The sequence below is a fragment of the Falco cherrug genome, chromosome 18 (assembly GCF_023634085.1).
Source record: "Falco cherrug isolate bFalChe1 chromosome 18, bFalChe1.pri, whole genome shotgun sequence".
In the NCBI taxonomy this organism is placed as follows: domain Eukaryota; kingdom Metazoa; phylum Chordata; class Aves; order Falconiformes; family Falconidae; genus Falco; species Falco cherrug.
This window is the reverse complement of record NC_073714.1, coordinates 6050898-6076680: the sequence shown is the minus strand read 5'-3', so window position 1 is coordinate 6076680 and position 25783 is coordinate 6050898. Positions and strand designations below refer to the sequence as shown.

The following is a 25783-nucleotide window of genomic DNA, read 5'->3' as shown; positions in this document are numbered from 1 at the left end:
GCTTGCTGACACAAACACAACTGGAATATTAATAAGTCTAATCTGCCCTGAGCCTTAAGTTGAGCCTTTTTCAGCAAGTATAAATATTCCCGATAGTAGCAGGAATCAGCTGGAGCTTCCAGCCCGAGGAGGAACGTACCGGCATGGGGCACAGGCAGGAGGAGCTGCGCTGGTTGCTGCCCAGCACCAATCCTTCCCTGCCTGCACAAGGCTGCTTTGTCCCTCCACACCTTCACAGCAAGACAAAAAAAAAAAGCAGTTGAGGGCTGGGCCACAACCAAAGCGGCTTTTGGAAGGGACGTGGGCAATGAAGTCAGTAAGAAAGAAGAAGAACCATTAAAAAAAACCACACCCAAAAACCCAAAAAACCAAACGCCCAAAAAAGTTTTATTAGACAACAACAAAACCAGAAAAAACATCCCCCCGGTTTGCTCCAGCCTGAACCGGCCCCCTGTGCCCACAGGGCTGCTCCTCTCCCACCCAGAGCCCAGCGTTCCTGAAGCGCCGCTCGCAGCCGAGGGTCCCGGGGGTCCCTATGGCTTCTGGCTGAGCGTGGGCCCCGCTGTGGCGATGATGGAGGAGCTGGCCAGGCTGCTGCCCAGCGTTATCAGAGTGGTGCCAGCCCCTCCTGGCAGCACACCCTGGGATAGCAAGTGTCTGTTAGCCAGAGCCTCTCTGGCGTGGATGATGGTGCTCCCGTCGTCCACCACGGAGGGAACCCTCCCCAGGGTCTCCACTGTCCCCAGAGCATGGCCAAGGGCCGTGGCGCTCTTGGTCAGGCTGACCTTCTCCCCGATGTGTCCCAGGGCTCCGTCGCCCTTCACCGTGGCCAGCGTTGAGGTCAGGATGACAGTCTTGGAAGCGGTTTGTAGGACAGGTCCCACCTTTGAGTGTACCAGGCTGCCGGGAGGGCTGGGGGCACTGGCCAGCGGGGAGGTGGTGAAGGTGACGGCACCGGTGGGAGAGCTGGTAGAGGAGGAGGAGGAGGAAGGCTGGATGCCTGGCAGTTTGAGGGGGACAGAGGTAGCCTCACCCATCACAGACTTGGTAAGCGCAGACAGCTTGGCATCCGACATGACGTAGAGTGTCTTCATGGGGCTGGTGGTGGTCACTGCGGAGAGGAAAGCATGGTCAGTGGCCATGGGGACGTGGTGCCCGCCCTGGGCTGCAGCCCCCAGCTGTGGCAGCAGAGTTGCGGGCTTTCACACCGAAGAGGAAGACCTGGCTTTGTCCACTCTCCAGAGCGGGACCCCAAAACAAACCCCAGCGCTGTCATACCTCGGCAAGGAAACCACAACGGCTGAACTTGGGCACCAGCAGCACCTCTCCCCTCCTAGACCGCTCCCATTCCCCAAGTACACCCCTTTCTTCCTTCAGTGTCTGAACTTCTCCCCCAGAAAGTCCCCTTCTGTTGGGACAGGGTGTCACGGGTCTTCCTTAGCCAAGCACGCTCTGTATCGCCTCGTCCCCGAGCTCGTGATTTCTCCCCCGAGCTCACGCTGCTCTCTGCGGCCTGGCTCAAGGCAAGCTCCCGCTCATCCCTGGCATCTCCAGCTCCATCCCACCAGCAGCACTGGAGGAGCTCAGACCCTCCTCATGCTCCACCCCAGGAGACAGCTGAAAGACTTTGTGAAACAAAGCCCTCCATGCTCTAAGACAATGGCAGAAGTTGTATCGTGGTGGTTACCCCGTCCAAACCTGCTCCCTTGCTGCATCTGCAGTAGCCACAGCCCAGAGAGCAACAGAAAAGAGACTTCACTGAAATCTCATCGCTGGGTTTAGACGTGCTCAAGGGGTGGGAAAAAGCCCGAAGAGCCGCTGCTTGGTTCAGGACAACACTGGCCAGAAAGACCCCAGCCCAGAGCAGCCCACGGTTTGCTCCTGCAGTTGCCCAAAGCTGTGACTCGCTGGGTCCCTCAGGAGCCTGCACCGAGGAGCGGAGCGGAAAGCGGCAGGCCCAGCCGCGCTGGGTCACCTGGCGCGCAGCACCGGATCTCTCCGATACAGCAGCATCAAAGATGCACCGCAGCGTCCCTCACACATGTCAGCAGTGACAGCGTCTCGCGACCACCACCAGCGCAGCGTGGAACTCCCCGAAATGAAGTGCCTCGAGCGGGGAGGCCAGGGAGCAAAGGCTGACGACGACCGACCGTCTAACCAGGATGGGACCACCAACCCCCCCACCCTGGGGTCAAGGAGGGCAGGAGCACAGTGGGGACAGGTGACTCCAGCCACCCCCACGCAGGCTGGGGGAGTGGCACACACACGATGCTGTTAGACATCAGCAACAACCGCTCCATGACACAGTCTGGAAAATTTTCTGCGCTAACACCCCAGTCCGCCCTGCTGCTCCAGCGGCTTTCTTACAAACCGGTCCTCCCAGCTGGACGCAAATCCAGCCCAAACCTCCAGTGAAAGCAGGTGAAGTTCTCCACAGATCTAACTTCATCCACTAGCCATGCCAAATAACAAAAGGAACAAGAAAAAACACGAAGACTATGACTTCAGCCTGGTGCTTCTGCACCTCTTGAGTCCTGGGGGAGAAAAGCAGAGTTTGAGGGTCTGCAGAGGGTGGGTAGCCGGGTTGTTAACGCCTGCAAGGAAAGCCGCCTGCGTGGTAAAGCACAGACGCTGCAGAGCTGCCTCATTTGCCCTTTGGGGAACTGGCACAGCTCCCACTGGACTTCATCCCGAGTGCGGACTACCCACTCACCCTCCTTGGAAATCATCTGGACCGAAGAAAACGAAAACACTGGCTCGGCTGGCAGCGGGCTCTTTGGTACAGAAGCCTTTGGGGATGTAACCGAATGCACTGCTGCGCTATATCGATTTTATTTTTAAATCCGAGGCTACTTACTGGCTGGGTAGTGGCTCTGCAATATTTCTTTAGCTGTTAAGCGGATGGGTCTGCTCTCCCCAGGCAAGGTAAACAAACGGGGGCAGCACGAGAGTGCTTAGTGCTACAAGCGCGTGACAAGGGCCCTAAACACAGACTGCAGATAATCCTTCCTGTGTCTGGGCTCCAGTTTTAAGTCCCTGCTCTTCGTCAGATGCTCAAAACCGGCTGCATTGAGCCAAAACTCCTTGTGCAAAGAAACCACGGGAGAACGTAACTTAAAGGGAGGGAGGGACCACAAAAAAAAAAAAAAACAACCCAAAAAAACCACCAAACCAAACCAAAAAAAAAAAAAAGGCAAAACCAAAAAAAAGCAGTGATGGGCTTATTAAAAATAAGCAGCATTTGGGCAGCTATTCCCCGGAGTGACTCCGCACACATCACCCGGCGGCATGGCTCCATCCCGGCCTCCGCTCCGGTCCCCAGGCCGGCTGCCCGCGCCCCACGACTGCCATGCGCCTCACCTACGGGTGCTGCCGCGGCGGCGGTCAGGTGTGCCGCGGGGTCGGCGGGAGCCATCTCTGCGCCAGCCTGGGCTTTGCTGAGATCCATCTGAGACAGCAGCTTGCCAGGAGAGGTGGCACTGGTAGCTGGGGTGGCCAGGTTCCCAACAGCACCGTCTGGAGCCTGGAAGGGTTAAAGTAACGGAGAGCTACTGGAAGTGCCCCGCTGCCAAGGATACACCATCTTCGGGGGGCCGCAAACCATTCCTTGGGGGGCTGCAACCATTCCTAGACCTGTGCTAGCCCTCACCTAACAAAAAAAGAATCACAGCACACCCTCTCCTTGCTTCTTCCAGCCTGGCCCTCACTCCGACCAGTCATGACCAAGCTCCATAAAAAATGCATCCCGAGAGAAAATCCCCAGAGATCTGTATTTTAAAAGCACGATTGCCTTTTTCTGGAGCAGAATGGGATGGCTCCGTCCCCACTTCTGGCTGCCAGGGAACAACAGTCCCGCATCTGTTACCTCTGCAGCAACAGGAAAGCAACAGCCAGGAGCTCAAGAATGATTCCTGCACCGTGTAGACCCACTTGCAGGAATGACACGCTGTTACCAGTGGCACCAGTGAAAGCCCAGCAAGAACTGCAACAGCACACACCATACTCTCTGCGTCAAGGAGGTTCCCTCTCACTTGAGAAAGGTGTACAAGCCGCCCTGCCAAGAACCAGCTGGTTCCACAGCACCAGCATCCACAGACGTCCAACACTGGAACGACTGGGCAGTTTGGATTTGTATCCTAAAGCAGATAGCAGCACACCCTGGAGAGCACCGACAGGCTCCAGTGGGATACCTGGAAATTCCCCCACGCGAGGGGGGTTCTTCAGATGCCTCTGGGTCCGTTCACTTGCCACAACTCTGTCTCAGTGCATCTGCAACCTGACACTGCGGAGAGCCAACCGCACGCGTTCCTGTGCTCTCCCTGGGAGCCCTCACAGCCCTGAACTGACAAAATTCAAGCTCTGAAGCAGCTTTTCCAGCTACAAAAGCAGATCCCCGCCTCTTCAGTCAGACTTCGGAGCCAACCTGCCCGCTTTCCACTGCTGCTGACCAGTACTGCTGAAGCTCCAGTCTGATCCCCCCAGTACCCGATGCCCATGCAGGTCACAGCCTGCTTTTCCATGCCTTGTGCAGCAGTTTTAACAGTGCTCCATCACCTTTAACTAATATTTCTGGCCCTGCTGGGCGTTAAAAGGGTCAGACTTCAGGACAAGAAAGATGGTTACTGCCTGCTTACAGCACATCCACCACCAGCTGCCGGCTCTGGGCAGCAGCAAGGGCTGGAGTCAGAGCTCTAGCCCTGTGCCACCTGTGGGAGACCCTTACCCAAAGTTCAAACCGTGGCCTCAGCTTGCAGCTCCGGTTGTTGCTGCACAGATCTTTGTGCCACTAAGCAGAAAACAATTGCCATCCCTCCACTTTCTGGAGCTACTATCAGGATATAAATATGCTGCAGGGGGGAAACCCTTAGAAAAAGCAATGTTCAAAGCACTGCGGAGTACTCTGTTGAAAAGGGAAGCTGAAGCTTGCTCGTATTTTCACTTTAAAGCCACCCAAACGCTCTTGCTGCTGCTTCTGCTACTCCCAGAAAGCATTTGTACCAAACTCCCCAGGGAGATTCCTCAAGTCCTCTGCCTCCTATTTAATGCCCACGGGGGAAGGAAAAGAGTTACCCACTCAAACTGCATCTCAACTGCTACAGGCATCGCCCCAGCCCCCAAAAGTTTAAAAAATCACAGCGCACAGCCGATGCGTGGGCTTCACGCTTCCTGCACAGGCACACTGGAGCCGTCAGCTGGAATTTCAAAGGGAACCCAACCGACAACAGCTTTGGCTACTGCTGAAACCACAGGAGCTTAAGCCCTCAGCGTTAGCCTCCAAAGCCTTTTGTAAATTTGCTCTTTTACAGGAAGCTCTGCTAGATTACGTAATCCCATGTGCTAAAAGGTACACACGAGCTGATGTCAAGGGCTATAATTAGTTACAAAAACACACAGCTCATTCCATTTCCTGTAAAAGCCAGCTTTCAGTTTGCTTTTGAAGCAACTCTCGCAGCCGGCCACACAATTAAGCCCTACCTTGAACACACAAGCTCAGCATTGTAGGTAAAAGTCACAGCGTAGGATCCAATATCCAGTTTGAAGTGCCACCGCCTTCAAACATTAACCCGTGCGTGAACCCGTTAACCCTGGCGTCGATCTGTACCCAGTTTGATTACGCTGCGCAATTACCGTTCTGCTGGGTATTTAGGGTCTCTGAGGGGTGAGGAAGGAAGCAAAGGAAAGCACACCGGTTCTGATGGTTCATCAAATGGCTTTTGAAGACCACAAAACCTGCCTCCAACATGGATGAAGAGTTCCAGATCGAGAGCAACTCACCCGCTGCTTAGGTGGGATCTGCACTGAGTGTCACTAGCTCTGTGTTTTCAAGCTCTACCTTAGCCGGCTCTAAGCTCAGCTCTGCCAGTGTTCGCAGGCTCTGTCGTGCTAGCCAAGTGACTGAAAGAAACACAGAAAAGTCAAGGGAGGAAGGACGTGGATGATCCCAAATCTGAGCTTTAACCGGCAGTAAACTGGGACTCTGCGCGGGAACTACCAGCAATGGTGGTGCAATAGCAGCTCTAAAGCAGCACAGGATAAATGAAGGATTTATGGCTGCTGCTGTTAATACTTACCCAACTTGCATCCAAAACCTTCACCTTTAGGATAATGCCTCCCTAAATATGCCTCAGGGCTTCAAGCAACCTCAAACAGCCTCTGCAGAGAGCAGCAAGGAGTAGAAGCACACTCCCTGCCTCCACGATACTGCCCCGCAACTCAAGTCAACCCAGCAAGAGGGACCAAAACTACAGAGCGAACACTGCCCTGCCTCTCCTACACCACCTCACCTGCCCGGGGCCTGTGTTAGGGCTAGCAAAAGTAGAAAAACCACGTGCAAAAAAAAAAAACCCACACCAATAAACAAACCCTGCCAATCTGGAGCGGTCTTGGCATCCTCAGCCCACCGTACCAGTTTGTTAATCCCTGTCGGGAACTGGAGCTTGATCCCCACTGGACGCTCTACACTCGTCCACCTGCCCAGGCTGCAGGATTTGTCATTCTGGAAGCTTGCTGACCTGATTTCCACATTACTTTCCCCCTGCAGATGCCTGCCTCAAATCACTACAGCCAGCATCTGCCGGACAGTCAGTTCTACCCCTCAGTACATACCCAGGCAACCAGCAGCCCTTTTCCTGCAAGGCCTCCTTCAGCCCTGAGCAGCAGATCACAGGCCTGGGCTGCCTGGTTCTTCCTGCATCCCTGTGTCCAGGAAAGCAGCTACAAAGCAGCGGCCTGTGTGTTGTACAGCACCGCAGCTGGGACCACGGGGAAGCCGCCTGAGCTTAGGTCAGCCTTGCTGATGGCACATCACAGTCACCGCTGACCAACCATCCTGTGCAGGGAGTCAGAGCCAACCTTTCTACCCTGACATTGATGGATCCAGCTCAAAATTGACAGTGGTTTAGGACAGAGCCCAAGACTACACCTGCAGTAAACTGATCCCTTTTGCTACCTGCAGGATTCGGGGTTGAGATGTCCATGTCACAGTACCCAAGACCACTACATTCACACCAAAAAACCCCTGACTTGACACCTTACGCCTTCAACTCAGCCGCACCAAGACTTAACCCAGGAAGCAGGAAGGCAGCCAGGATCCCTGAGATACTATTTGTCCTCTCACCATGTGCCAGGTACTAAGAGAGCTTTTCCTACTGTCAGCGATCCACCTCCAAAAGGAGATCCGTATCAAAAGATACAACCTTGGAGCACACGCTCGGCACTGCATAAATTGGTTTCAACAGCAAGGCAGCGAGAAAGAACTGGAGTTGGGGACCTGCAGAAGGGAACAGTACGGTATCCCCAGCATCCACACATCCCAGCCTCACATCCAGGCGTCTAATAGTCAGGAGCAGCATTTTCAAGACAGAAATGGCTCCAGACAGGACAGCCAACCCACTCTCCCGCCTGAATAAGCAGGGGATAGACACTCTACAAGCAGCTTTCCTCCTCCCACCAAAACCTGTTACTGCCAAGAAAACCTGGAGCTTCAATCACAATTCCCACGCTGATGTCAGCTTTCGAAGTCTAGCTGGAGATTCCCTCAGTGCAGTACGAGCGTGCCAGCCAGCATCGACCCTGCCACTAACAGACACGAAGATGACCTGGGTCTTCTGAACCGCCGCCTTGCAAGGCCCCAAAGCAGCCTCAAAGCAACAAAGCTCATCACATCCAAGAGATGTGACCAAGAACACTTTCCCCATGACAGCTCTATCTGCCCTTGACTGTGACAGTCAGAAAAAGGTCAGAAGAGCAGCAGCCGACACTTTCTCTCCAGAGAAAATGCCTAAAATTACCTGAGGTGCCTGTGTCTGCATTGGCTGCTCCTCAAGCTGAGGCTGGACGGTCCCCATCGCAGCCTGGCTAAGCGTGGTCATGCGGCTGGGCTGCCCACGCAGTGTCACAGTAATGGTCGTCGGGGCCTTCAAGCCTAGAAAACACGTGAGCGAGTCACTCCTGAGACACGGGGACCGTGGAGGCCACGTTCACCAACGAGGGGTGCGTCAGAGGCGTCTTCCCATTAGAGACAGTTGCTCCGAAATTACTAGCACATGCAGCTGTCCACAGCTATGGCTCAAAGGTAAAATAAGCTTTGGAAACACTGGTCTTGGGGTGATGGGATGCTGCCTCGCATGCCTGTCCCCCTTCTCCCTTACCTGCTGCCTGGTTGGAGATCTGAGCCAAGCCAGGGAGACTGCTGGCCAGCTTCGCCAGTCCCCCATTTGTCAGCAGCTGGTGAATGGCTGTGGACTTGCCGCTCGCTGAGGCTCCCAGAGACAAAGAGGTGGCAACCGGGATTGTGCGGACGATTGTGCCGGTGTCCGTGGTTATGGCACTCAGGTTCTGGATAGGCGCTGGAGTCTTCACAGCTGAGGGCTGGAGGGAGAAGCAGAAGTACTGAGCACCTGGAAGGAAAGGGGATGCCGGGACGGCAGAGCCTCTCCCTCCCACAGAAGCTAAAGGTCAGAGCTTCCACACTTCATGCTGGTGGCCACAAGTAGGTCTAAAGGCAAGAACTTGTCCCTTCCAGTCTGCACATACCCGTTCCAACTTGAAAGAATAACTAGGAGAAACTGGGGCTCCACTTCGAATGAAGCCACCACCCATTCTGAATGAGGTCGACTCCAACTGACGGGATGAGAGGCACTGCCTGGCAGGTCACAGGCATGTGTTTTCCCAGAAGAACAAGCAGAAAGATCGCTGATCCTCCCCCCTAGTCCACTCTCCAACTCCTCCTCAGCATCTTCTAGGTGGCTGCCTAGAAACAACTTCCCACAGCCTTGTTTCCTAGACTTCATACCACTTGGGGGAATCCTTAGCCCCTGGCACACCACCAAGGCTTGGATGTATCAATTTAGCTGCGGTTCACACCTACCATCCCTCATCTTTTGTGGTCCTGGAGCAAACAGAGTCTGTCTAGGTTCCCTCCGACTCCTACCGCTTTATCCTCCACGCAGCTTCCCTCCAGAGGGGGATCTCTGACGTTTGCAGGCCACGTACCTGTACGGGTGGCCCAGCAGTAGTCACGCTGGCCGGAAGGCCTGATGACTTTGTCCCGATGTCCTGCAGGCTGAAGCTCAACCCTTGCAACAGGCTGCTGGCAGATGCCGCTCCTAAAAAAAAGTAAAGAATAAAATCAGGCTTGGAGAGCTCACCAGCGTGAAATCTCAGGTCTGCCGTACGGCAGGTGTCTGCAGAACTGTTCCTCCTAACCACTCTACACACGCAGCCCAACACATTTCACTGCTGCAGCTACCAACGAGGTTGGCTGTGAAACCTGGGAGGCAAGAGGACGTCGGGTTTGTTATCTCAGGGTATCGCTACACACAAATGACACAATTAACAGGTCACCTGCTGCGCCTTCAGCCTCACTTGATAGCATCCCACTGGATCTCCGCAGGCTCAAGGCACTACAAACGCTGCCTCAGCCAAACCCAAAGCAACCAGGGAACGCAAGACAGAGGATCCACCAAATGATTTTGAACCTGGTTTACCTTTTACATTCACAAGAGAGACACGGAGAGAGGCAGGTACCTTGGAGGGTACTGGCTGGCTGGGCCTGCATGCAGTGGGTGCTGCTGGCCACCAGCCTGCTCTGCAGGGCATGGAAAGCGCTGGGCGCCGTGCTGCTGGGGATCACGGCAGACGGAGCAGGACTTGTGGAGGAGGATTCCACTGCCAAACTCAGCCTACAAAGAAGAGAAAGACTCCAGTTAGCGATGAAAGCTATGCAGATGCAATGCAAGATGGCTTCGACAGCGAGCTGTCACTGGCCTCATTCAACCAAGCAGGACTCCCGGAAGCATAAGGCAGGGAGTTGACAAGCTACTAAAACCCAAAGCAAGACAAGTTTCCCCTGCACCCACTGCAGCAGCTAGAACAAGGAGCACCTATGGCAAAATCCGTCTATTTCTAAACTGGAATTGAGCTTGTTATATGTGTGTACCTACCTAGGTGCTGCAAGGGCTGTCACCCTACGCTAGAGCAATCTACTTTTGTAGTGATGCATTTTCTGTTTAAAACCTACTTTCTACTTGAAAACAGCTCTTTTTCCTCTCCCCTCCCAGACCACAGTCCAGTTCTCCGAAGCTTAGTTTTAATCAAAAGGTAAAACAGTGATGTGAGATGTCAACATCAGATTCATTTCCCAGCAGAAATCCCTACAGCCAGTAAATCAACTTCATGAGCTGATACCGAGGCTTCTCGCTCCTATTTTTGGAAAAAAATGCTTGACTGTCAGAGGGAATGAAGGGAAGTATTAAAAGCAACACTGAATTTCTGGCAAAGACACCAAAATCATTCAAAAGACATGCTGATAAGCAAACATGGATTTGGAAAATAATATAGAAATATAGCCCAACAGCTGCAGTATCTTCTGTTTCTGCCATTCTCTGACTCGGCTCCCTCTTGACAAATAGTTTTCAGGAGCCTAACGGTCTCCCGCACTTCAGAAAATTCCAGTTATAAGCGAGATATCAGAAAGCTCCACATGTCAAAATCGCCCTGTTGCGGTGCTTCCCATCGGCAGCTGGTCAAAGCGACCCACAGCTTATAAAAAACTTATAAAAAAACGCCACTTATAAAAAAACCCAGTCGCACTCACTTGGGGGCGGTGAGAAGTCCTGACAGCTCCTTTGCACTCGACACAGACTGGCCGACAGCCATGGGGACCGGCTTTCCAGCAACAACTGCAAAAGAAAAATTAAAAAAATCTCACTCTCTCTCCTCCAGGAGTCTTTAGGGATTCCCCCTCTCTCACACAACTACCCACAGACACAGCGCTGCAGGCCACGGGCTCATCCTGCTCACAAAGCGTCTTCTGAAGGAAATCTCCGTTGCAGCCATAAACACGCACTCCAGTCACCACGCTACGGGAGATCGGGAGTATCAAACGGAGCAGAGGTGCGAATAAAAACCATAAAGTTGCCGTGGTGGAAGCATTACGACAGGTGAGATTGAAGGAATCGGCTTAAAAAAGATAATAATCTGTAAGCAGTGAAATCTCAGGCCCTCGCCACCAAATGCAAATCTCTCCCCTAAACATTTATCTCCACTAATCCCCTCCTCCTAGTCCATCATGGCACAGGTCTACCACCTCAACCGATTAGTTCCGATCTGGCTGGTGGCTAGCGATTGATTTTGTAAGCATTCTTTACAGACACTTTACAAAATACACAGGGATGCGACGAGTCACAATATTTGTTTATTGCGGCGTTTTGGGATACAACTGCGTTTGTCTTGTGCAATTCCTCCTGCTCACGGTAAGAGGGAATTCTTGGTTTGGTTCATGTTTACTTCTGCAATTCATTTCCTTTCTGTGAAAAGAAGTAAAGTTTGGAAAAATTAAAAAAAAAAAAAAAAAAAAAAAAAAAAGATTCCAGAAACCAGGGATTTTTCAAAGCTGCCAGAAGTTAAACTGCAACCTTAAAAAAAAAAAAAAAAAGAAGAAGTGTGTATTTATTAGTTCATGTTCACAGTTCAACTGTTAAATTAACCGAGAGATGCTTCGGAAGGAGCAGAATTATTTCTCAGCTTTGAAAACCACCAATTTCCTCTCAGAACGGAAACGCTGATTTTTCAGTCCTGCACTGCATCGAGCTAACGCAAATAACGAGCGACTGCTTTACGTATCTGGGGCTCTCGCCACGAGGAAGACGTACATGCCAGCGCAGCCAGCGACAAGGCAACATCCTTTAGGTACAAGGATGACACTAGCCAAAGCCTTCAGCCTCCCTTGCGAAGGCTCAAGGGGAAGAAGACCGAGCCCATCACCTCTTCTTGGACTGCAGGGACCTCTGCAGCGCGTGGCACAGTGGGTTTTCCCAGCCACAGCGGCAGGAGAGGAGCTGGTATTTGTTTATATGTGTATCAAAAGCGTATCATGCCAGACTTCGGGCCCAAACAGGATCAGCAGAGCGGGGCACTCAGCTGAATCGGGAAGTCTGAACACGCGAAGGTCTTCCAGAGGGAGGAACATCGCTGTCATCCCCATGTTCCAGGTGAGAGCTTCGCACAGGAGTGGGTAGCAGAACCGGAGACGCACAAGACCTACTTGGAGCAAGGGGTCCGCCAGGACCGGCATCCTGCTTCCAGCAGCGGCTCGATGCCTCAGCGGAAGGTGTAAAATTCGCCTCGCAGCTCATGAGGCTACGGTTGAGCTTTTCGCTGGAGCGTGCAATTCCAACGGCTATGGAAAACAGAGGCTCCTGCCAAGCTCCTATGTGCCGTCAGCCCCCACGCTTCCCTGGCTATCCCCAAGTCACTCACACCTTGAGCCTCCATCTGTTTCCTGCAGCTAACGCCTCACAAAATAGTAATAAAAAACAAAAAGCAAAAAGAAGTCATAGCTCCCTCCCCTCCCCATGCCCCAGAGGAGCGGGTCTGGGCAGAGCCACGACCCCCCTTTCTGGTTACAAAGCAGCTATGCAATCGCAACTCACTTTCTGCCTGGGTGGTGAGGGGTGCTCCGTTCCCCACGCCAGCAGCATCTCCGTGAGAGACAATGGTCACCTTGATTTTGGCTCGTTTGGAGGATTTGGTGCACTGGGTCGGGCTGGGGGTCTGATGCCTCTTCAGCTGCATACGCACATCATCTTTCTCAGCCCCTTCCGAGTGCTCTGAGGAGACTGGAACTAGGGGACACAGAAGTAGCTTTTTGAAAACTGACGGCCGATCCCTCGAGGTCAGTGCTGCTCCACTGTGCCAAGGTGCGGAGAAGGGACGCATGCCCATGCACACTTCCACAGCTCCCTCCATGCCAGCCTTGCCCATCTCCCATGCACCAGGATCCCACGCTTCTCCTTTTCACCATCTACGCTGACTTCTGCGTGCCCTGAGCTGCTGTCTTAGGGGCGGAACTTAGCTTAAGCTACTCACAAGGTAAGGCAGGATGGCATACAAAGTCTGTCTTGCCTGTGCAGCGAAGGAAAATGGACGTCTACAGCGATATCACATCTCCACATAAACGCTTTTCATTTCAAAGCACAGCATCATCAATCCCGGCATCGGGCCCCTCCAACGTCCCTAATTTCCAGGTGAAGGGATGAGGGTGCAGAGATTTGCAAAGCTGATGCAGGCACGCTGCCAGTGCTGGGATTAGAGCTCAGCCCGCCTGCTCCTCCGACACACCAGCAAAGGTATTGGCATGCCTGTCGTTTGGCACATCCCTTCCAGCGCTCCTAACCGGCCCTCCAGGAGCTGGACTGAAGCGTACAGGTTTCTTAGAGGCACTAAGCGAAGCAGCCGTGAGCACAAAAGGTGCTGCAGCAAAGCAAAGCCCCCACATACCCTACGCTGGTTGGTACTAGGGGGAAAAAAAACACCCCATGAGCTGAGGTTTTTCTTCTGCGCCAGCAGCTTCTTTTGCTGCCATGTCCTTGACCATCACATTCATTCCATCTTGCCTAGAGCACAAGCTTGCCGGGGCCAGGGCTATCAAAAAGCGCAGAGGAACCACGACAAGCACCTCTGGGCAGCCCAGGAACAAAACAGAGCCACGAGCTGGCACGTCCTGCCCATTCACGCTCCGCGCATCTCCCACCGCTGGCATGTACAATCGTCCAGCCCCAGCCTGAAACGCTGCTAGACTGGGTCGAAATGAGGGTGCAGATCTGCCTCCTGCTATGGTGTGTGCGGCCTGGCCGTGCTCAGAAGCGCACCCGCCGCTATGCCTAAGTGCTGCCATGATCTGCAGCAAGGGGAAAAGGCTTTTGCTCAAACCTACGGAGAGCCCTCTCCATCAGGAGCTTCCACAGACCGCTGCCGAGCCAGCTAACTCCCTCTTTACAGACGGTCCTGAGCATCTAAGCTGTGTATTCAACCACCTAGCGGCCAAAACGTATGTACCTTTTATTTCTATATATCTAGATATGGATATTTGATACAAAAATCAATATAAATGTGCATGTGCGCATAAATATATACATACATGTATTTATATGTTCCCTGCATACCACCTACATACCTCTGAACTGTGGGTGTAGGACAAGAACGAAGCCAAATCCCTAAATTTCAGGTGACTCCAGACATTTTGGGGCCACTGTGGTCCCCAAGACAAGTGACAAGCTTGCTGGCCTGCCATCGAAGGCCGGACTTGTGGCTGGAGCATGTTAACTCGTGACACTCGTGCAACGCTCCCGTGCCCCCCACCCACCTGCAAACATGCATCGTCCAGATCACCATCCAGAGAGACCTCACCAGGCGTGCACAGACTGCAGGCACCAAAGCCCCCTCCCCACCCACCCCCCAAAAAAATGCCACCAGCCAAGCAGGACAGTGAAAGGGCACATGCACAGGCAGTGGCGTTAGGTGCCCCTCAAAGCATCGGCAAGCAGTGACCCAACGTCCCTCTGTGTCCCCACCGCACGAGAGCGCAGCCTGCTTCTGCTCACACAGGGGCACACAGACCCCCACCACCAAGGGCTGGCTGTGCATTCAGAAGGAGCACCAGCTCCCGAAACAATTCAAAACACTCCCAGTGCACGTGGCACACATGCCCCGGCTTCCTACCTTGCACCTCAGGCAGCTGATAATAAGCCCAGAGATTTTAATCGGCTTTTGATCTTATCAAAAAGCAGGGCAGGCTGATGCCAGCCTCTCCACGTCTCCCCACCAGCAGGGAAACACCCACTGTGGTTTCTCTTCCCAGCAGACGCTGGGTGGGAGGACTCCGGATAAGCCCAAGGCTTCACGAGCGCTCCCAGGCTCACCTCATCACACAGGGGAGAGCACAAAACAAGGCTCAAGGCAGAAAGAAACCTTTAAAACAACCAGCTTGGGCCAATACTTGCCTCAGGACTTCGTTACCACAGCTGTATGCATGCAGTTTGGACTACACCTCATGTGGGCTCAGGACAAGCAAGGAGCCTGTAGGAGTCTCTACACTGCACGCCAAAATACCTTCGCCTCCAGCGCTTGCCTCATCAAGTTAAAAGCACCAGCGTGTGTGGTGTTTCAGAGAGGCAGTTCTCACCCACATCAATGCTCCTAGCACCCTGGGGTCACCCAGAGAGAGAACTGACACTGACAGCTCACGTGACGACACCGCAGCCTCCCAAAGCTTGGGATTTCAACTTTTCTTCCCAATCCCAGCTCCACACAGTCACTGCCATTCAAGATGACAAACCCCATCTTTAGATACGCTGTGGAACTTGCCCCTCGATCCCTAACCCTCAGAGCATCCCACGCACCGAGGCTCACTTCTCCGCATGCTCCTGCACCCAATGTGAGACCACAGGGCTAAAGACTGCTCACGTCCGCATGTCTCCTGGTCCAGACAGCATCCCTCTCCCACCACATCGCCATCTTCGCAAAGCCATTCCTCTCCCTGACCTCTCTGCTCTCCTCTGACTCTCTCTGGCCAAGAAACATGGCTCTACACGTCTACATCTGCCCCTTCCAAGTCACTTGGAAATCCCTTGTTTCTGCTCCCAGCAACAGCCCCTTTTTGCTGCTCCACATGTTCGGGATGCTCCCCCAACACACACATGGTCTCTCAAGATCCCCTCCTCAGCCCCAGCACGGGAAAGGGTTAAATTCACGATCGAAAAAACATCACCGCATCTTCCGCCAAGTTTTAGTCCATCAGAGCAAACCGGCTGCCAGACTACATGGCTCGAAGCGCAGTATTTACCTACCGGGACAGGGGAAGATCGCAGAGGAAGTTAACGCTCTCAGCTGGCAAGTGGACCATTTGCTTTAGCTTCCAATACAGCAACGAGAAAGCAAAAAGCAGGGGGACAAGGGGACACGTTGGGCCACATCCCCAAACCAATGCAAGGGAAGAGGAAGACGATGAAAGAAGATAGCAGAGATAGAGAGAAGGAGGGAGACAGAAGTGAGGAGATACTCACCAAAGAGACATGAAGAGGTGCCAGGAGGAAGAGCTTTCCTCACCAGCATGTTTTGTTTCAGAAAAGCAGCAAACTGAGCTGAAATGAATCAGAGAGAATTACAGTATCACAGCCCGGCTCTGGAGGGGGACAGGGAACTCCAGGGACACCACTGCGACCCACAGACAGAGACCTTGGAGCAGGCAGGCAGGCAGAGAGCTCCAGACATGACTCATCCAGCCACAGGGCACAATGGAAACACACCGACCTCCTGTCTGGACAGACGGCAGCGTAGCACATCCGACACCAGAAAGGGCATCATCCCAGCTTTCCCAGAGAGCGCACCCCAACCACACGAGCCCTCTCCAGCCCCACAACCATTGGGAAAAGGTCAAGCTCCAGCGCCCAGGGAAGGAGGCACGGCCAGCTTGACTGAGCAATTGCACTGAGAAGCTGAGAGCGGCTGGAGACGTCAGCCAGCACATCCCTGAATACGGCCACAAAAGGCAGGCCAGAAGCGCAGCAGCACTCCTAACAAAACAAGGCAGCCACAACACACCCCACTCCACAGACCCTCCCCCTCCTGCCTCCCACATGCTATCTAGAAACTTCCTCCCTCAACTGCAACAACAAAGGAATGTCTTTAGTCCGTGGTCTGAGAAATCAAGGGAGATCCAAGCTTCAACTTGCCCCTGGAGCCTACCCCGAGTTCGAGAAAGACTTTAGAGAATAAGGAGGGTCACATTGTTGCAGGAGACAACAAGAAGCCTGTTCAGGTCTGTATGGAGCAAAGAAATAAGGAGAGAAGGGAGGATGGAGAACTATTCCCCAGGTGCCGCTGATACTTGCCAGAAGAGATCATCATCAACAAAACCATTACCTACATTCACAGCATTCACAATCAGACGGAAGCTGCACCGTAAGGCTTTTAATCACCATCTAACAGGACAAAAAAAGCCCCCAGAGCTCAAGCTGGATTCTTATTCAGAGCAGGTTTTCCACTGCCATTTGATGCAAGATGACTCTGTAATTACCCAAGCCCCACTGTTTCAGTCCCAATTCGATACCCTCAGCCATTTCCCAAGTACCTTCAGTCTCCCTCCCAAGCAGCCTCCAAGGATACAAGACACCAGGCTCACGCTCGGAAGAGGATTAAGAATACGGCTACGTGGCGATTTGATCAGCCAGCGCAAGTGAAAAAACCTTCCCACTTTGAACAGCAGCAAGGCTCCGCAAGCTGCAGAAACACCATTTCTAATCTAATTTCAACCCTCCACAGGCTGCTGCCTTCGGATGACAGTGATAGGGGACCGAGCTGTAGAGAAAGCTGCCACTGGGAGGCTTGGAATTCAAGACAGGACTCGGAAGACAAAAACCTACGCACATCACGACAGATAAAAGACCAAAAATGCAGATGCCAAGAGGGAAGAGGCTGGAAAAGCAGCAGGGCATTACCTTGTGCCTGTTTGTGCGTCAGGACAGTGTCTGTCCTCTGCACCTGCCTCTTCAGCAGCTGCGTGGTGCCGATCTGGCTGGGCTTCTGGATGGAGGACACAGCAGCCATTTTAGTCTTGGGGCTTGAAGTGGGGCTGCTGGAGACGCTGGATAAGTCCTGCTCGAAGAGAAGGAACACCTCTTACCCCCACGTTTCCCTTGGGTCATAACCCTGAGCGTAGCAACGTGTAGCACTGACATCCTTTTGCTGGAGCAGATCTATTTCTGAAGGTTCGTTTGCCCCCCCGCAAGCCCCTCCGTATCCTGTCACCTCCCTCTTCCAACACTAACCACGTTTCTTGCCACATATTTCAGTGGTACAACACAACCTCAGCCTTCCCCGGCTCAAATTATCCCAGAAAGAGCTTCCCACCTCTGAGCCTGAAGGTGAGGCGGGCACTTTGGCTGCCGGCGAGGTGGGCCTGCTGCCTCTTTCCGGCAAGTCAAACGATAGATCCCTCCTGGTTGAATCACGCGGCTTCTTCTTCTTCTCAGCATCCAGGTCCCGGGGATCGGAGCCTGAGTGGCTCTCTGCTCGGGTGAGGACTCCAGTCAAGAAGTCAGCTATTTCATCCTGGGAAGGATGAAACAAATAGACTAAGTGGTGCGCAGGTCTCTGAACAACTGATTTTCACAGCTTGAAACAAAACAAAAAAAAGAGAAGAACGAAAGATTCCCAAAGGGAAAAATGGATAAGGCTCTCTAGGTTTAATATTCTGCAAAAAGAAACCCTAGACCCTTAAAGAGAGACCTTGGCTTTCTCATTAAAGCTCACACTCCACTGATTTCTGACACACGGGAAAGAAAACATAATGGTTTCTCCAGTGCTCCCAAAAATACCGCTTGCTTCCCCCAGGCAGATGTCCTGGAAGACTTAGAAAACTGCTCTTTGTTTCAGGTGCACTACCAGAAAGCTCACGTCTCTCCTCCTCAGGAGACAACGGCTTCAAAATCCCACTCAGGAGACAGATTATCTTCAATCCAACCAATCCTGGCAGTAAGGTTGTTGTCAGTGAGCCATTTCAGCACAGAGTCTGGTTTTTTTTATATAGATTTGAGGTAGAAAAGGAAGATTTCTGTGGTTACCTGAATGCACCTGTCCACCATACTCTGGGTCAGGCCTTCAGACTTCTTTTTGGCTTTGCTTATCCTATTACAAAAAAAAAAAAAAAAAAAGCCCACAACAAAACAGATGCAAGTCAACACGTTTGGTTTTCCATGTTCACACAACATCACTCTCCACCTGAAAGTAAGATTCAAGTAGCAGCAAGCTCACTCCCCCATCCAGTTAGACACAGGGTGAGGAAAAGCCAGCTCCCTCAGCTCTCAACCCAAGAGCACCGTCTACTGGAAAGATGAGATTCATCCCTCGGAAGTGCCAAGACAAAACTTCAATGACAAGGAAAAAGGCCCAGCAGCCCAAAGCATTTTGCAAAGCCAAAACGACGTTGCTTTCCCCTTCCGAGCTCTGTCTTCAGACCAGTATCAGAGTTTTATGTTTCTTCCTTTCCTCATTATCCCTACTGTAAGTTTCTGACTTATATGATGCTCCAAAACCTTGTCTGAGCTGACGGGTCCAGCGCCAGCACCAGGCCAACCCTGTTCTCGTACAAGACGTGCTCAGGTTTTTGGTGCAGTTATTCCAAACGCGCCTAAGTTACGACAGGAGAACATGCCCCACAGTTTAGTGAAACCTTAAGAGCTTCTTGTTTCCTGCAAGGCTTTTACAGCCTCCCTGACCCCAAATCTATGCACAGCCTCCAAAAGCAACATATTCCAGAGCCAGGGGTGGCATGAAAACCAAAACTTGCTCTAGTATCACACCACACTGTACCCTGGATCTTTTATTCACCGCTGGGAGAAACAATGCTGATTTATCACAGAAAACTGACCCTCTATCCAACATACCAGGTTTTGAATAACAAAGCTGACCTTGATGCAGCATTTTATGCAGTTCCCATCTAGTTTCAAATACGAAATTTGGGTGAGTTTTTGTACGCAGCACACTCAGATGTTGCCCGGTGTTGCTGGGAAGGGAGCACCCATCTCGCAGAGTGTTACCTGAGGTTGTCATCTGCTCCTCCAACCACCACCATGCTGTTATCGGCTCGTATTTTCTCCCGGAAATCTTCCATCGCTTCGATGTTGCACTGCAGGGAATTCTGACCGATCACAAAGAGGACAGGGGTCTTCATCTCCAGGAGGGGGTCGTCAACATCCTGTAAGAGCAAGGAGAACTGTAATCCAGAAAGACTGATCCAGGACGCAGAGCCTTTGGAGCCAAACACCGTCCTGAATTAGATGAAGATTTCCCAAAAGGGAAGGCACATGCCACAGGGTCAGACAGCGCTTCACACGTGATCCCGGTACACGCCACCTGTGTCCTGAAAGGAGTATAAACTGTGTGACTCATTTAAATATCTCATGAGAAGGACTGGCTCAAAAGCTGAATGAGTACATAGTGCTGTTACTCATTAACAGCCGAGGCTGATGCCCTCCCCCTCAGAAACCCTATTTCACCGCATTTTCCTCCTTCCAAGCTTTTGCCACACAAACCCAGGATAAACCTGAAGCGCCACCAACAAAGGGTGACCCCCGATGGGATTTACACAGCTGTACCGAGCCCTGAAGAAAACCCTGCTCTAGAACCACACTGTGCTCCAGCAAATTTATACATTTTTTTATATATACAGCTTTTATAGAGATTTCAGCTATCCTCAGAATTAGCCATTTCATTAGCACAACCATAATCATTCCCAACCCCGTCACACACTGGTCAGCTAATAAAGGAGCAATTTGGGCTCCATAAAAATCACCCAAGTTGTCCTCTCTGGTGCCAAATGACACAGTTAACAAGAGACCTGCACATAAGACTGCAGAAAGGAGCTGCAAAAACACATCACAGCAGAGACAAGCAAACACAGGACTTCGGGCACCTACTAGGGCATCAAGAATCCTACTACGAATGCAACAGTCCCACCTGCTGGGCACCCCCCTCCAAATAAAAATCACACAGACACCCCTCAAAAAAAAATCTTTCAATTCTCACCAGACTTCCAAGCCCGATTCTATGAAACAATCTAGGGAGATTAGAAACCACCACCCCCCCAAAAAAAACCTCCGTTCTTTAAATGGATCCACCTCCCTTTGGTCCTTACCCCTCTGGGGCCATCAATGGTGAGAAGCGGGAATCCAAGGCACACAACTGCAGTGACATACTCCATCACTGAAACCTGGGTAGAAAAAGCAAGAAGTCAGCATTTGAAGTGCACTGAGGGTGTGAAGGCTGTTCTGGCAGGCACAGAAATATCTTCCCTATTTTGACCTTGCTTTGTGGATCAAAAGAGTGGGAAAGAAACATCGAATTACTCAAACTGCTTACGCCCCCAAAACCAGAAAGGTTATTTGTCTCAAAGCCAGGCCTTGGAAAGAGAAAAGGGACAGGAACAACCCCGATATAGCCTTAAATGTAATAGTAATTTAAATCTAGCTCTGAACCAAAGCTGCCAAGTGGGCTCTGAGAGGATGCAAAGGAATCAGGTACTTACATGACAGGCCACCAAGGCACCTGTGTTCCACCCAATCAGGATGATCGGCTTGTGAGAAAAATGGTTGTGAATCTACAGGAGGAAAACAAAAGACATGGATGGAGAAGAAGAACAGACAAAGGGACGCTGCACTGGGGTGGCACAGCACCTACAGGCAAGGTGGCTAGTTTGAAGAGAGCAGCAAAAGCTCCCCGATACACTCATTGCTCTTACCTCTGCCACTTTGCCCCTCACTGCCCCGATCATGTGTTCCAGGCACTGCAACACGCCCACCCCGCTGCCGTTGTTCAACAGGTGGGTGGCGATGGGAATCACCTGTGGTTGGAAATGAAAGACGGATTAATAGAGGCAGCATTACTGGGGACAACAGGTACCCACAACAATTAGCACGGACTGAAACCAGTTTATGCATGAACTTGTGCTTCCTCTCTCCTTCTGGCCCCCAGGATTCACTTCTAACTATTAAAAACAGAGGAAATATGAGAATTCCCCACAAAGACCACCTCTGCTACTCACCTCGCTCCTATACACCCACATTAATCTACCATCTTAATTAAGATGTGTGTGACCATCCAGGCAGAGGACTAAGGTGACCTATAGTCTCTTTCCTCCAAACTCTTCCTACCAGAAAACTCATCGATCCTTAATAACAGTTAATGATACCATCTAAACTGCTGAAGATGGAAGACTTTGGTCAGCAAGAGACCCCAGACAGATGGGATTTGCACAACTTCATCCCCTGTGCAGTGTCTCAGACGGTAAACATTGCAGATGGTAGATGCCAGCCTCTGCTTTCAGCAGAGCCAAGTATTTTGGTGCACTGAAGGCTTGTAAAAAGCAGCTCAGCAGCTGCAGCCTAGCACAGCTGCTAGTTTGTACTTCTCTCCTTTCAAAACCGACCATACGAACCTTTCCCAAGCAGGAAAGCTGTGACTGCCAGAATCGATGCCGTCGAGAAGTGGGGAACATGGAGTTGGAGGGTCCAGAGGAAGCAATCAGGATGAGGGGGGAACCAGGCAATTTACTCTACGAAGTTCAACAAGAGACATGTAAGGAAAAGCAACTTCCCTGCCCAAGACCTTGCTACCCAGCCTGGCCCACACAACAAAGCAGGAGAGATCTCGCGTAGCTCATTAATGAATCACATTTTTGCCAGCCAAAGCCACCTCAGGATAGTGTAAGGCGGGGAATGTGTCCAACAGAAAAAAAGTCCCCCTCACTGAGCAAGTCTAAAGCAGGAGGAAAAAACAGCCCAGGAAGCAAGCCAAAGGTGGAAGGAAGAGGACAGCAGAAGGATGGGAAAAATAAAGCTGATGCGACACCAGCCTCCTGCTCCCTGCAAGCCCCAAGAGGTACTCACGGGTTTATTATGTGACAAGACACCCACTGCTGGGTCCCAAGGTCTCTTCAGCAGCAGAGACAGAGCCTCAGCACCTGCTGCCCCCGTCTTTGTGGTGGAGGAGAGCAGCATCCTGTCAATCAGGGTGGGGATCTGAAACCAGAGGCCAGAAACGACTGAGCAAATGCACACAGCCAGTTCAAAGAAAAAGGATAAAACCTTTAACAAGCTTTATAAAGGGAGAATATTATAAGTGATAGCGAATTCTTTCACTGCTTTTATCACCTTTCCTTTAAGCGTTTGCAGAGCATCCAAGTAAGCAGCCAGCACTGGCAAACTGAGCGTTTCCACCAATGTTGTGTGAAGCCACTGGATCAGTTTGGTGTCCCAGTTCACACTAGCCAGGGCTTGGCGGACCCTCCGAGCACATTTGTCCACCGCTATCCTCCTCAGGACTGGCTCATTGCAAGCCTAAGGAAATAAAAAAGAAATACAATTATGGGAAAGATCGAACATGCCACGTGCATCCCAAGCCACAGGAAAGTATTGGCTTGGGCAGCCCAAAGTCCTCTGGCAGCAAGCAAAGACCAAAATCCTCACAGCGAGGACAAAATCATGCCTCAAAGAAGCCCAGAGCTGCCCAGTTCTTAAAGACTAAGCAACTCAAAGACCAAAACTTTTATCCTGACTCAAACTGGGCTTTATTAGTAAAGACTGATAAACACACACAGGCAGGGACTCTGCTGGAAAGCGAAATAGGAAATAAAAGACCTTACCCCTTCGTTAGCCAAGCGAGCCAGCCGGTCAGACTGCAGCGCTTTGTGAATCTTATTAAATAGCTTGTTCTGGGCCATCGTCCAACCCGTCCTGTCGAGAAAACCAGAGAGGTAACACAGGTCACTGTTACACTGACATCCAGGTCCTGCAAGCCACTGCCCGTTCCCAGTCGGCATCAGCAGCACAGCTGGGAGTCAGCTGCGATCGCAGCCTCAAGAACTGATTCACAGCTATGGACAAAATGGGTTTTGCTACAGCAGATGTAATTAGCAGGCTTGCTCAATAAAAAACTCTAGTTTTTAGATGTCACTAGGGCATGTCGGCAAACATCCAAGCACCAGAAAGACAAAAGTAACAGCAGAAGCAATAAATAAGACCAAAATAATTACTCTTTTTAGCACAGGCTATCACCATGTTTCTCAAACAAACCGTCCAGGAAAAAAAACATCAAAACAGACATTCCTTATAATGACAAGACTGCAAACAGGCTTGACTACAGTTCCAGGAAGGGTTTTTGACTGGCTGGAATTTACGTATATCTTCATTTTCAATTTTTGACACTGGAATTGAGGATCTACGTGAAATCCGACGACTCACTGTCCCAATCTCCTCTCAACAGAGGAGACTGCTTCATGGGAAGCGTGTGGGAGAGGTTCAGCAGCTGGGCCAGCCTCTACCATCAAATCCAACAGCTTTCACAGCAGGCAGACAAGGAATTTGGACACAAGAATTCATTTTCTTTGAACATTATTCAGTTCAGGAACGTCACTGCGTTATCGAGTCACACTAAGAAATCCACCCACAACATGCCACAGGTGGCTGTTTATAGCGCCCAAATTTCTTTTTTCTGCTGCCCCTGCGCTACCTGTTGACGTGTTCCTCCCAGTCGTCCGGCGGTGGAGGGGCATCCGCGTCTGTACGAGCAAACATCACATGGCGCTCGCACTCGTTCATCACGCTGCGCGCCTTCTGGTTGTCATAGAGTGGCACGGGCGTGGGCGTCACCGTCTCGACATCGATGGGGATATCTGCTTCACTGTCGGAAATAATTATGCTTTAGAGAAGGAGATTGCTTGCCCTGGGGTCTGCCGTGCTTTAAAGCTTAAAATCCACTGAGCTTCATAACCAGGTATCTTATTATTCCCGGTCTGAACTCAGGAAGCCCCCTGAATCCCAAGCCCTGAGCTGCGACTCTGAGGGCACTTCCACCCGTCACCCCAAACTCACCCATGACCCCAGCCCCACACCCTGACCCTAAACCAAACCATTGAGGCCTGGCCAAACCCCCCCTTCCCACGCCGGCACCAAGGCTGTGAAACCAGCCCACCCCCGCGGTGCTAAGCCAAGACCCCCAGCTCAGCCCCCCCCACCTTCCCCCAGCCCATACTGCTCCCCACAGATCCCCAAACCCGCTCTAGTCTCCTCAGCCCACCCTCTCCCCCCATCCCCACACACAGGCCCCTGCCCCACACTCTCCCCTCACAGACCCCCCAACCCCACAAGACTTCCCACAGTCCTACAAGCCCCCCGCTCTCCCCTCAGACCCCTCAAGACCTCTCCCAGCCCCACAGAACACTCCCTGCTCCACACTCTCCCCTCACAGACCCCACAGGTCCCTCATAGGACCACCACCCCCAGTCTCCACATAAGCCCCTCAGCCCCACATAGGCCCCATTCCCCCCTCATCCCTCCCCCCGGCCACATATAAGCCCCTCAGTCCCACAGGCCCCACTCTCCCCTCACAGGCCCCTCAAGACCCCTCCCCAGCCTCCCCATTGAGCCTTCAACCCTCACTCTCCCCTCACAGACCCCTCAGGACCTCCCCCAGCCCCGCACAGGCCCTATTCTCCCCTCACAGGCCGCTCAGGAACCCTCTCTAACCACACATAAGCCCCTCAGTGCCACAGCCCCCTCAGGACCCCCCAGCCCCCACACAGGCCTCTCAGCCCCACAGGGCTCATTGTCCCCTCACAGCCCCCTCAGGACCCCCTCCCAACCCCACACAGGATAGGCCCCACAGGCCCCACTCTCCCCTCACAGACCCCTCAGGACCCCCTCAGCCCTCCCAAAGGCCCCTCAGGTCACATTCTCCCCTCACAGACCGCTTAGGACCCCCCCCCAGCTCCCACACAGGCCTTTCAGCACCCAGCCCCCATATAGGCCACTCTCCCCTCACAGACCCCTCAGGACCCCCTCAGCCCTCCCAAAGGCCCCTCAGGACCCATTCTCCCCTCAAAAACAGCTCAGGACCCCCCCCCCAGCTCCCACACAGGCCTTTCAGCACCCAGCCCCAGCCCCCATATAGGCCATTCTCCCCTCACAGACCCCTCAGGACCCCCTCAGCCCTCCCAAAGGCCTCTCGGGCCCAGAGGCCCCCCGCCCCGCCCCCCAGGCCGCCCCCCCGGGCTCACAGAGCGGTGCCGGGCTGCCGCCGGGGGGTGAGGAAGAGCATGCGGGTGGGCCGGGCGGCGCTGGCGTCGGGGTGGGCGCTCCAGGGCTTGGCGTAGCTGTGATCCAGGCAGACCAGGTCCAGCTCCCGCTCGTGCACCGACAGCTGCAGCAGCAACGACGTCCCCATTCTCCGCGCCGACCACTGCAGCTCCCGGTCGCGATCGCGCTCCCGGTCGCGATCACGATCCCCCCCGCGCTGCGACATGGCCCTACAGCCCCCGGCGCCGCATCCCGCCGCGCACGGCCCGCCGCCCCGCCTGGCGCGCATGCGCAGGCCCCGCCCCCCGGCGGCTCCGGGGGAAACGCGGCGGCTGGAGCGGAGCGGGGAGGGGGCGGGAGGGGCGGGGCCG

The 25783-nt window shown here is 52.8% G+C and overlaps 1 protein-coding gene across 7 annotated transcripts; it reads right to left on the bottom strand.

Moving 5' to 3' along the window:
* Window positions 1-364: 364 nt before the first annotated feature.
* Window positions 365-25698, bottom strand: KANSL3 (KAT8 regulatory NSL complex subunit 3). 7 transcript variants are annotated; one of them, XM_055696034.1, is made up of 22 exons: window positions 25394-25698; window positions 23848-24018; window positions 22982-23072; window positions 22491-22676; window positions 22227-22358; window positions 21776-21892; window positions 21080-21181; window positions 20867-20938; window positions 20477-20551; window positions 19380-19537; window positions 18405-18468; window positions 17692-17892; window positions 17280-17436; window positions 15846-15923; window positions 12435-12626; window positions 10598-10682; window positions 9529-9683; window positions 8995-9107; window positions 8151-8370; window positions 7791-7924; window positions 3361-3523; window positions 365-1111 (listed from the first exon to the last, which is right to left on the bottom strand). In XM_055696034.1, the coding sequence occupies exons 1-22, from the start codon at window positions 25636-25638 to the stop codon at window positions 534-536; spliced, it is 3489 nt and encodes a 1162-aa protein (XP_055552009.1). In that variant the 5' UTR covers window positions 25639-25698; the 3' UTR covers window positions 365-533. The 7 variants fall into 7 exon arrangements, 6 of the variants coding, with proteins under 6 accessions (XP_055552009.1, XP_055552010.1, XP_055552014.1 ...); XR_008729797.1 differs by lacking the exon at window positions 3361-3523 and adding an exon at window positions 5776-5895 and having other exon boundaries at window positions 980-1111; XM_055696035.1 differs by lacking the exon at window positions 15846-15923.
* Window positions 25699-25783: the final 85 nt, after the last annotated feature.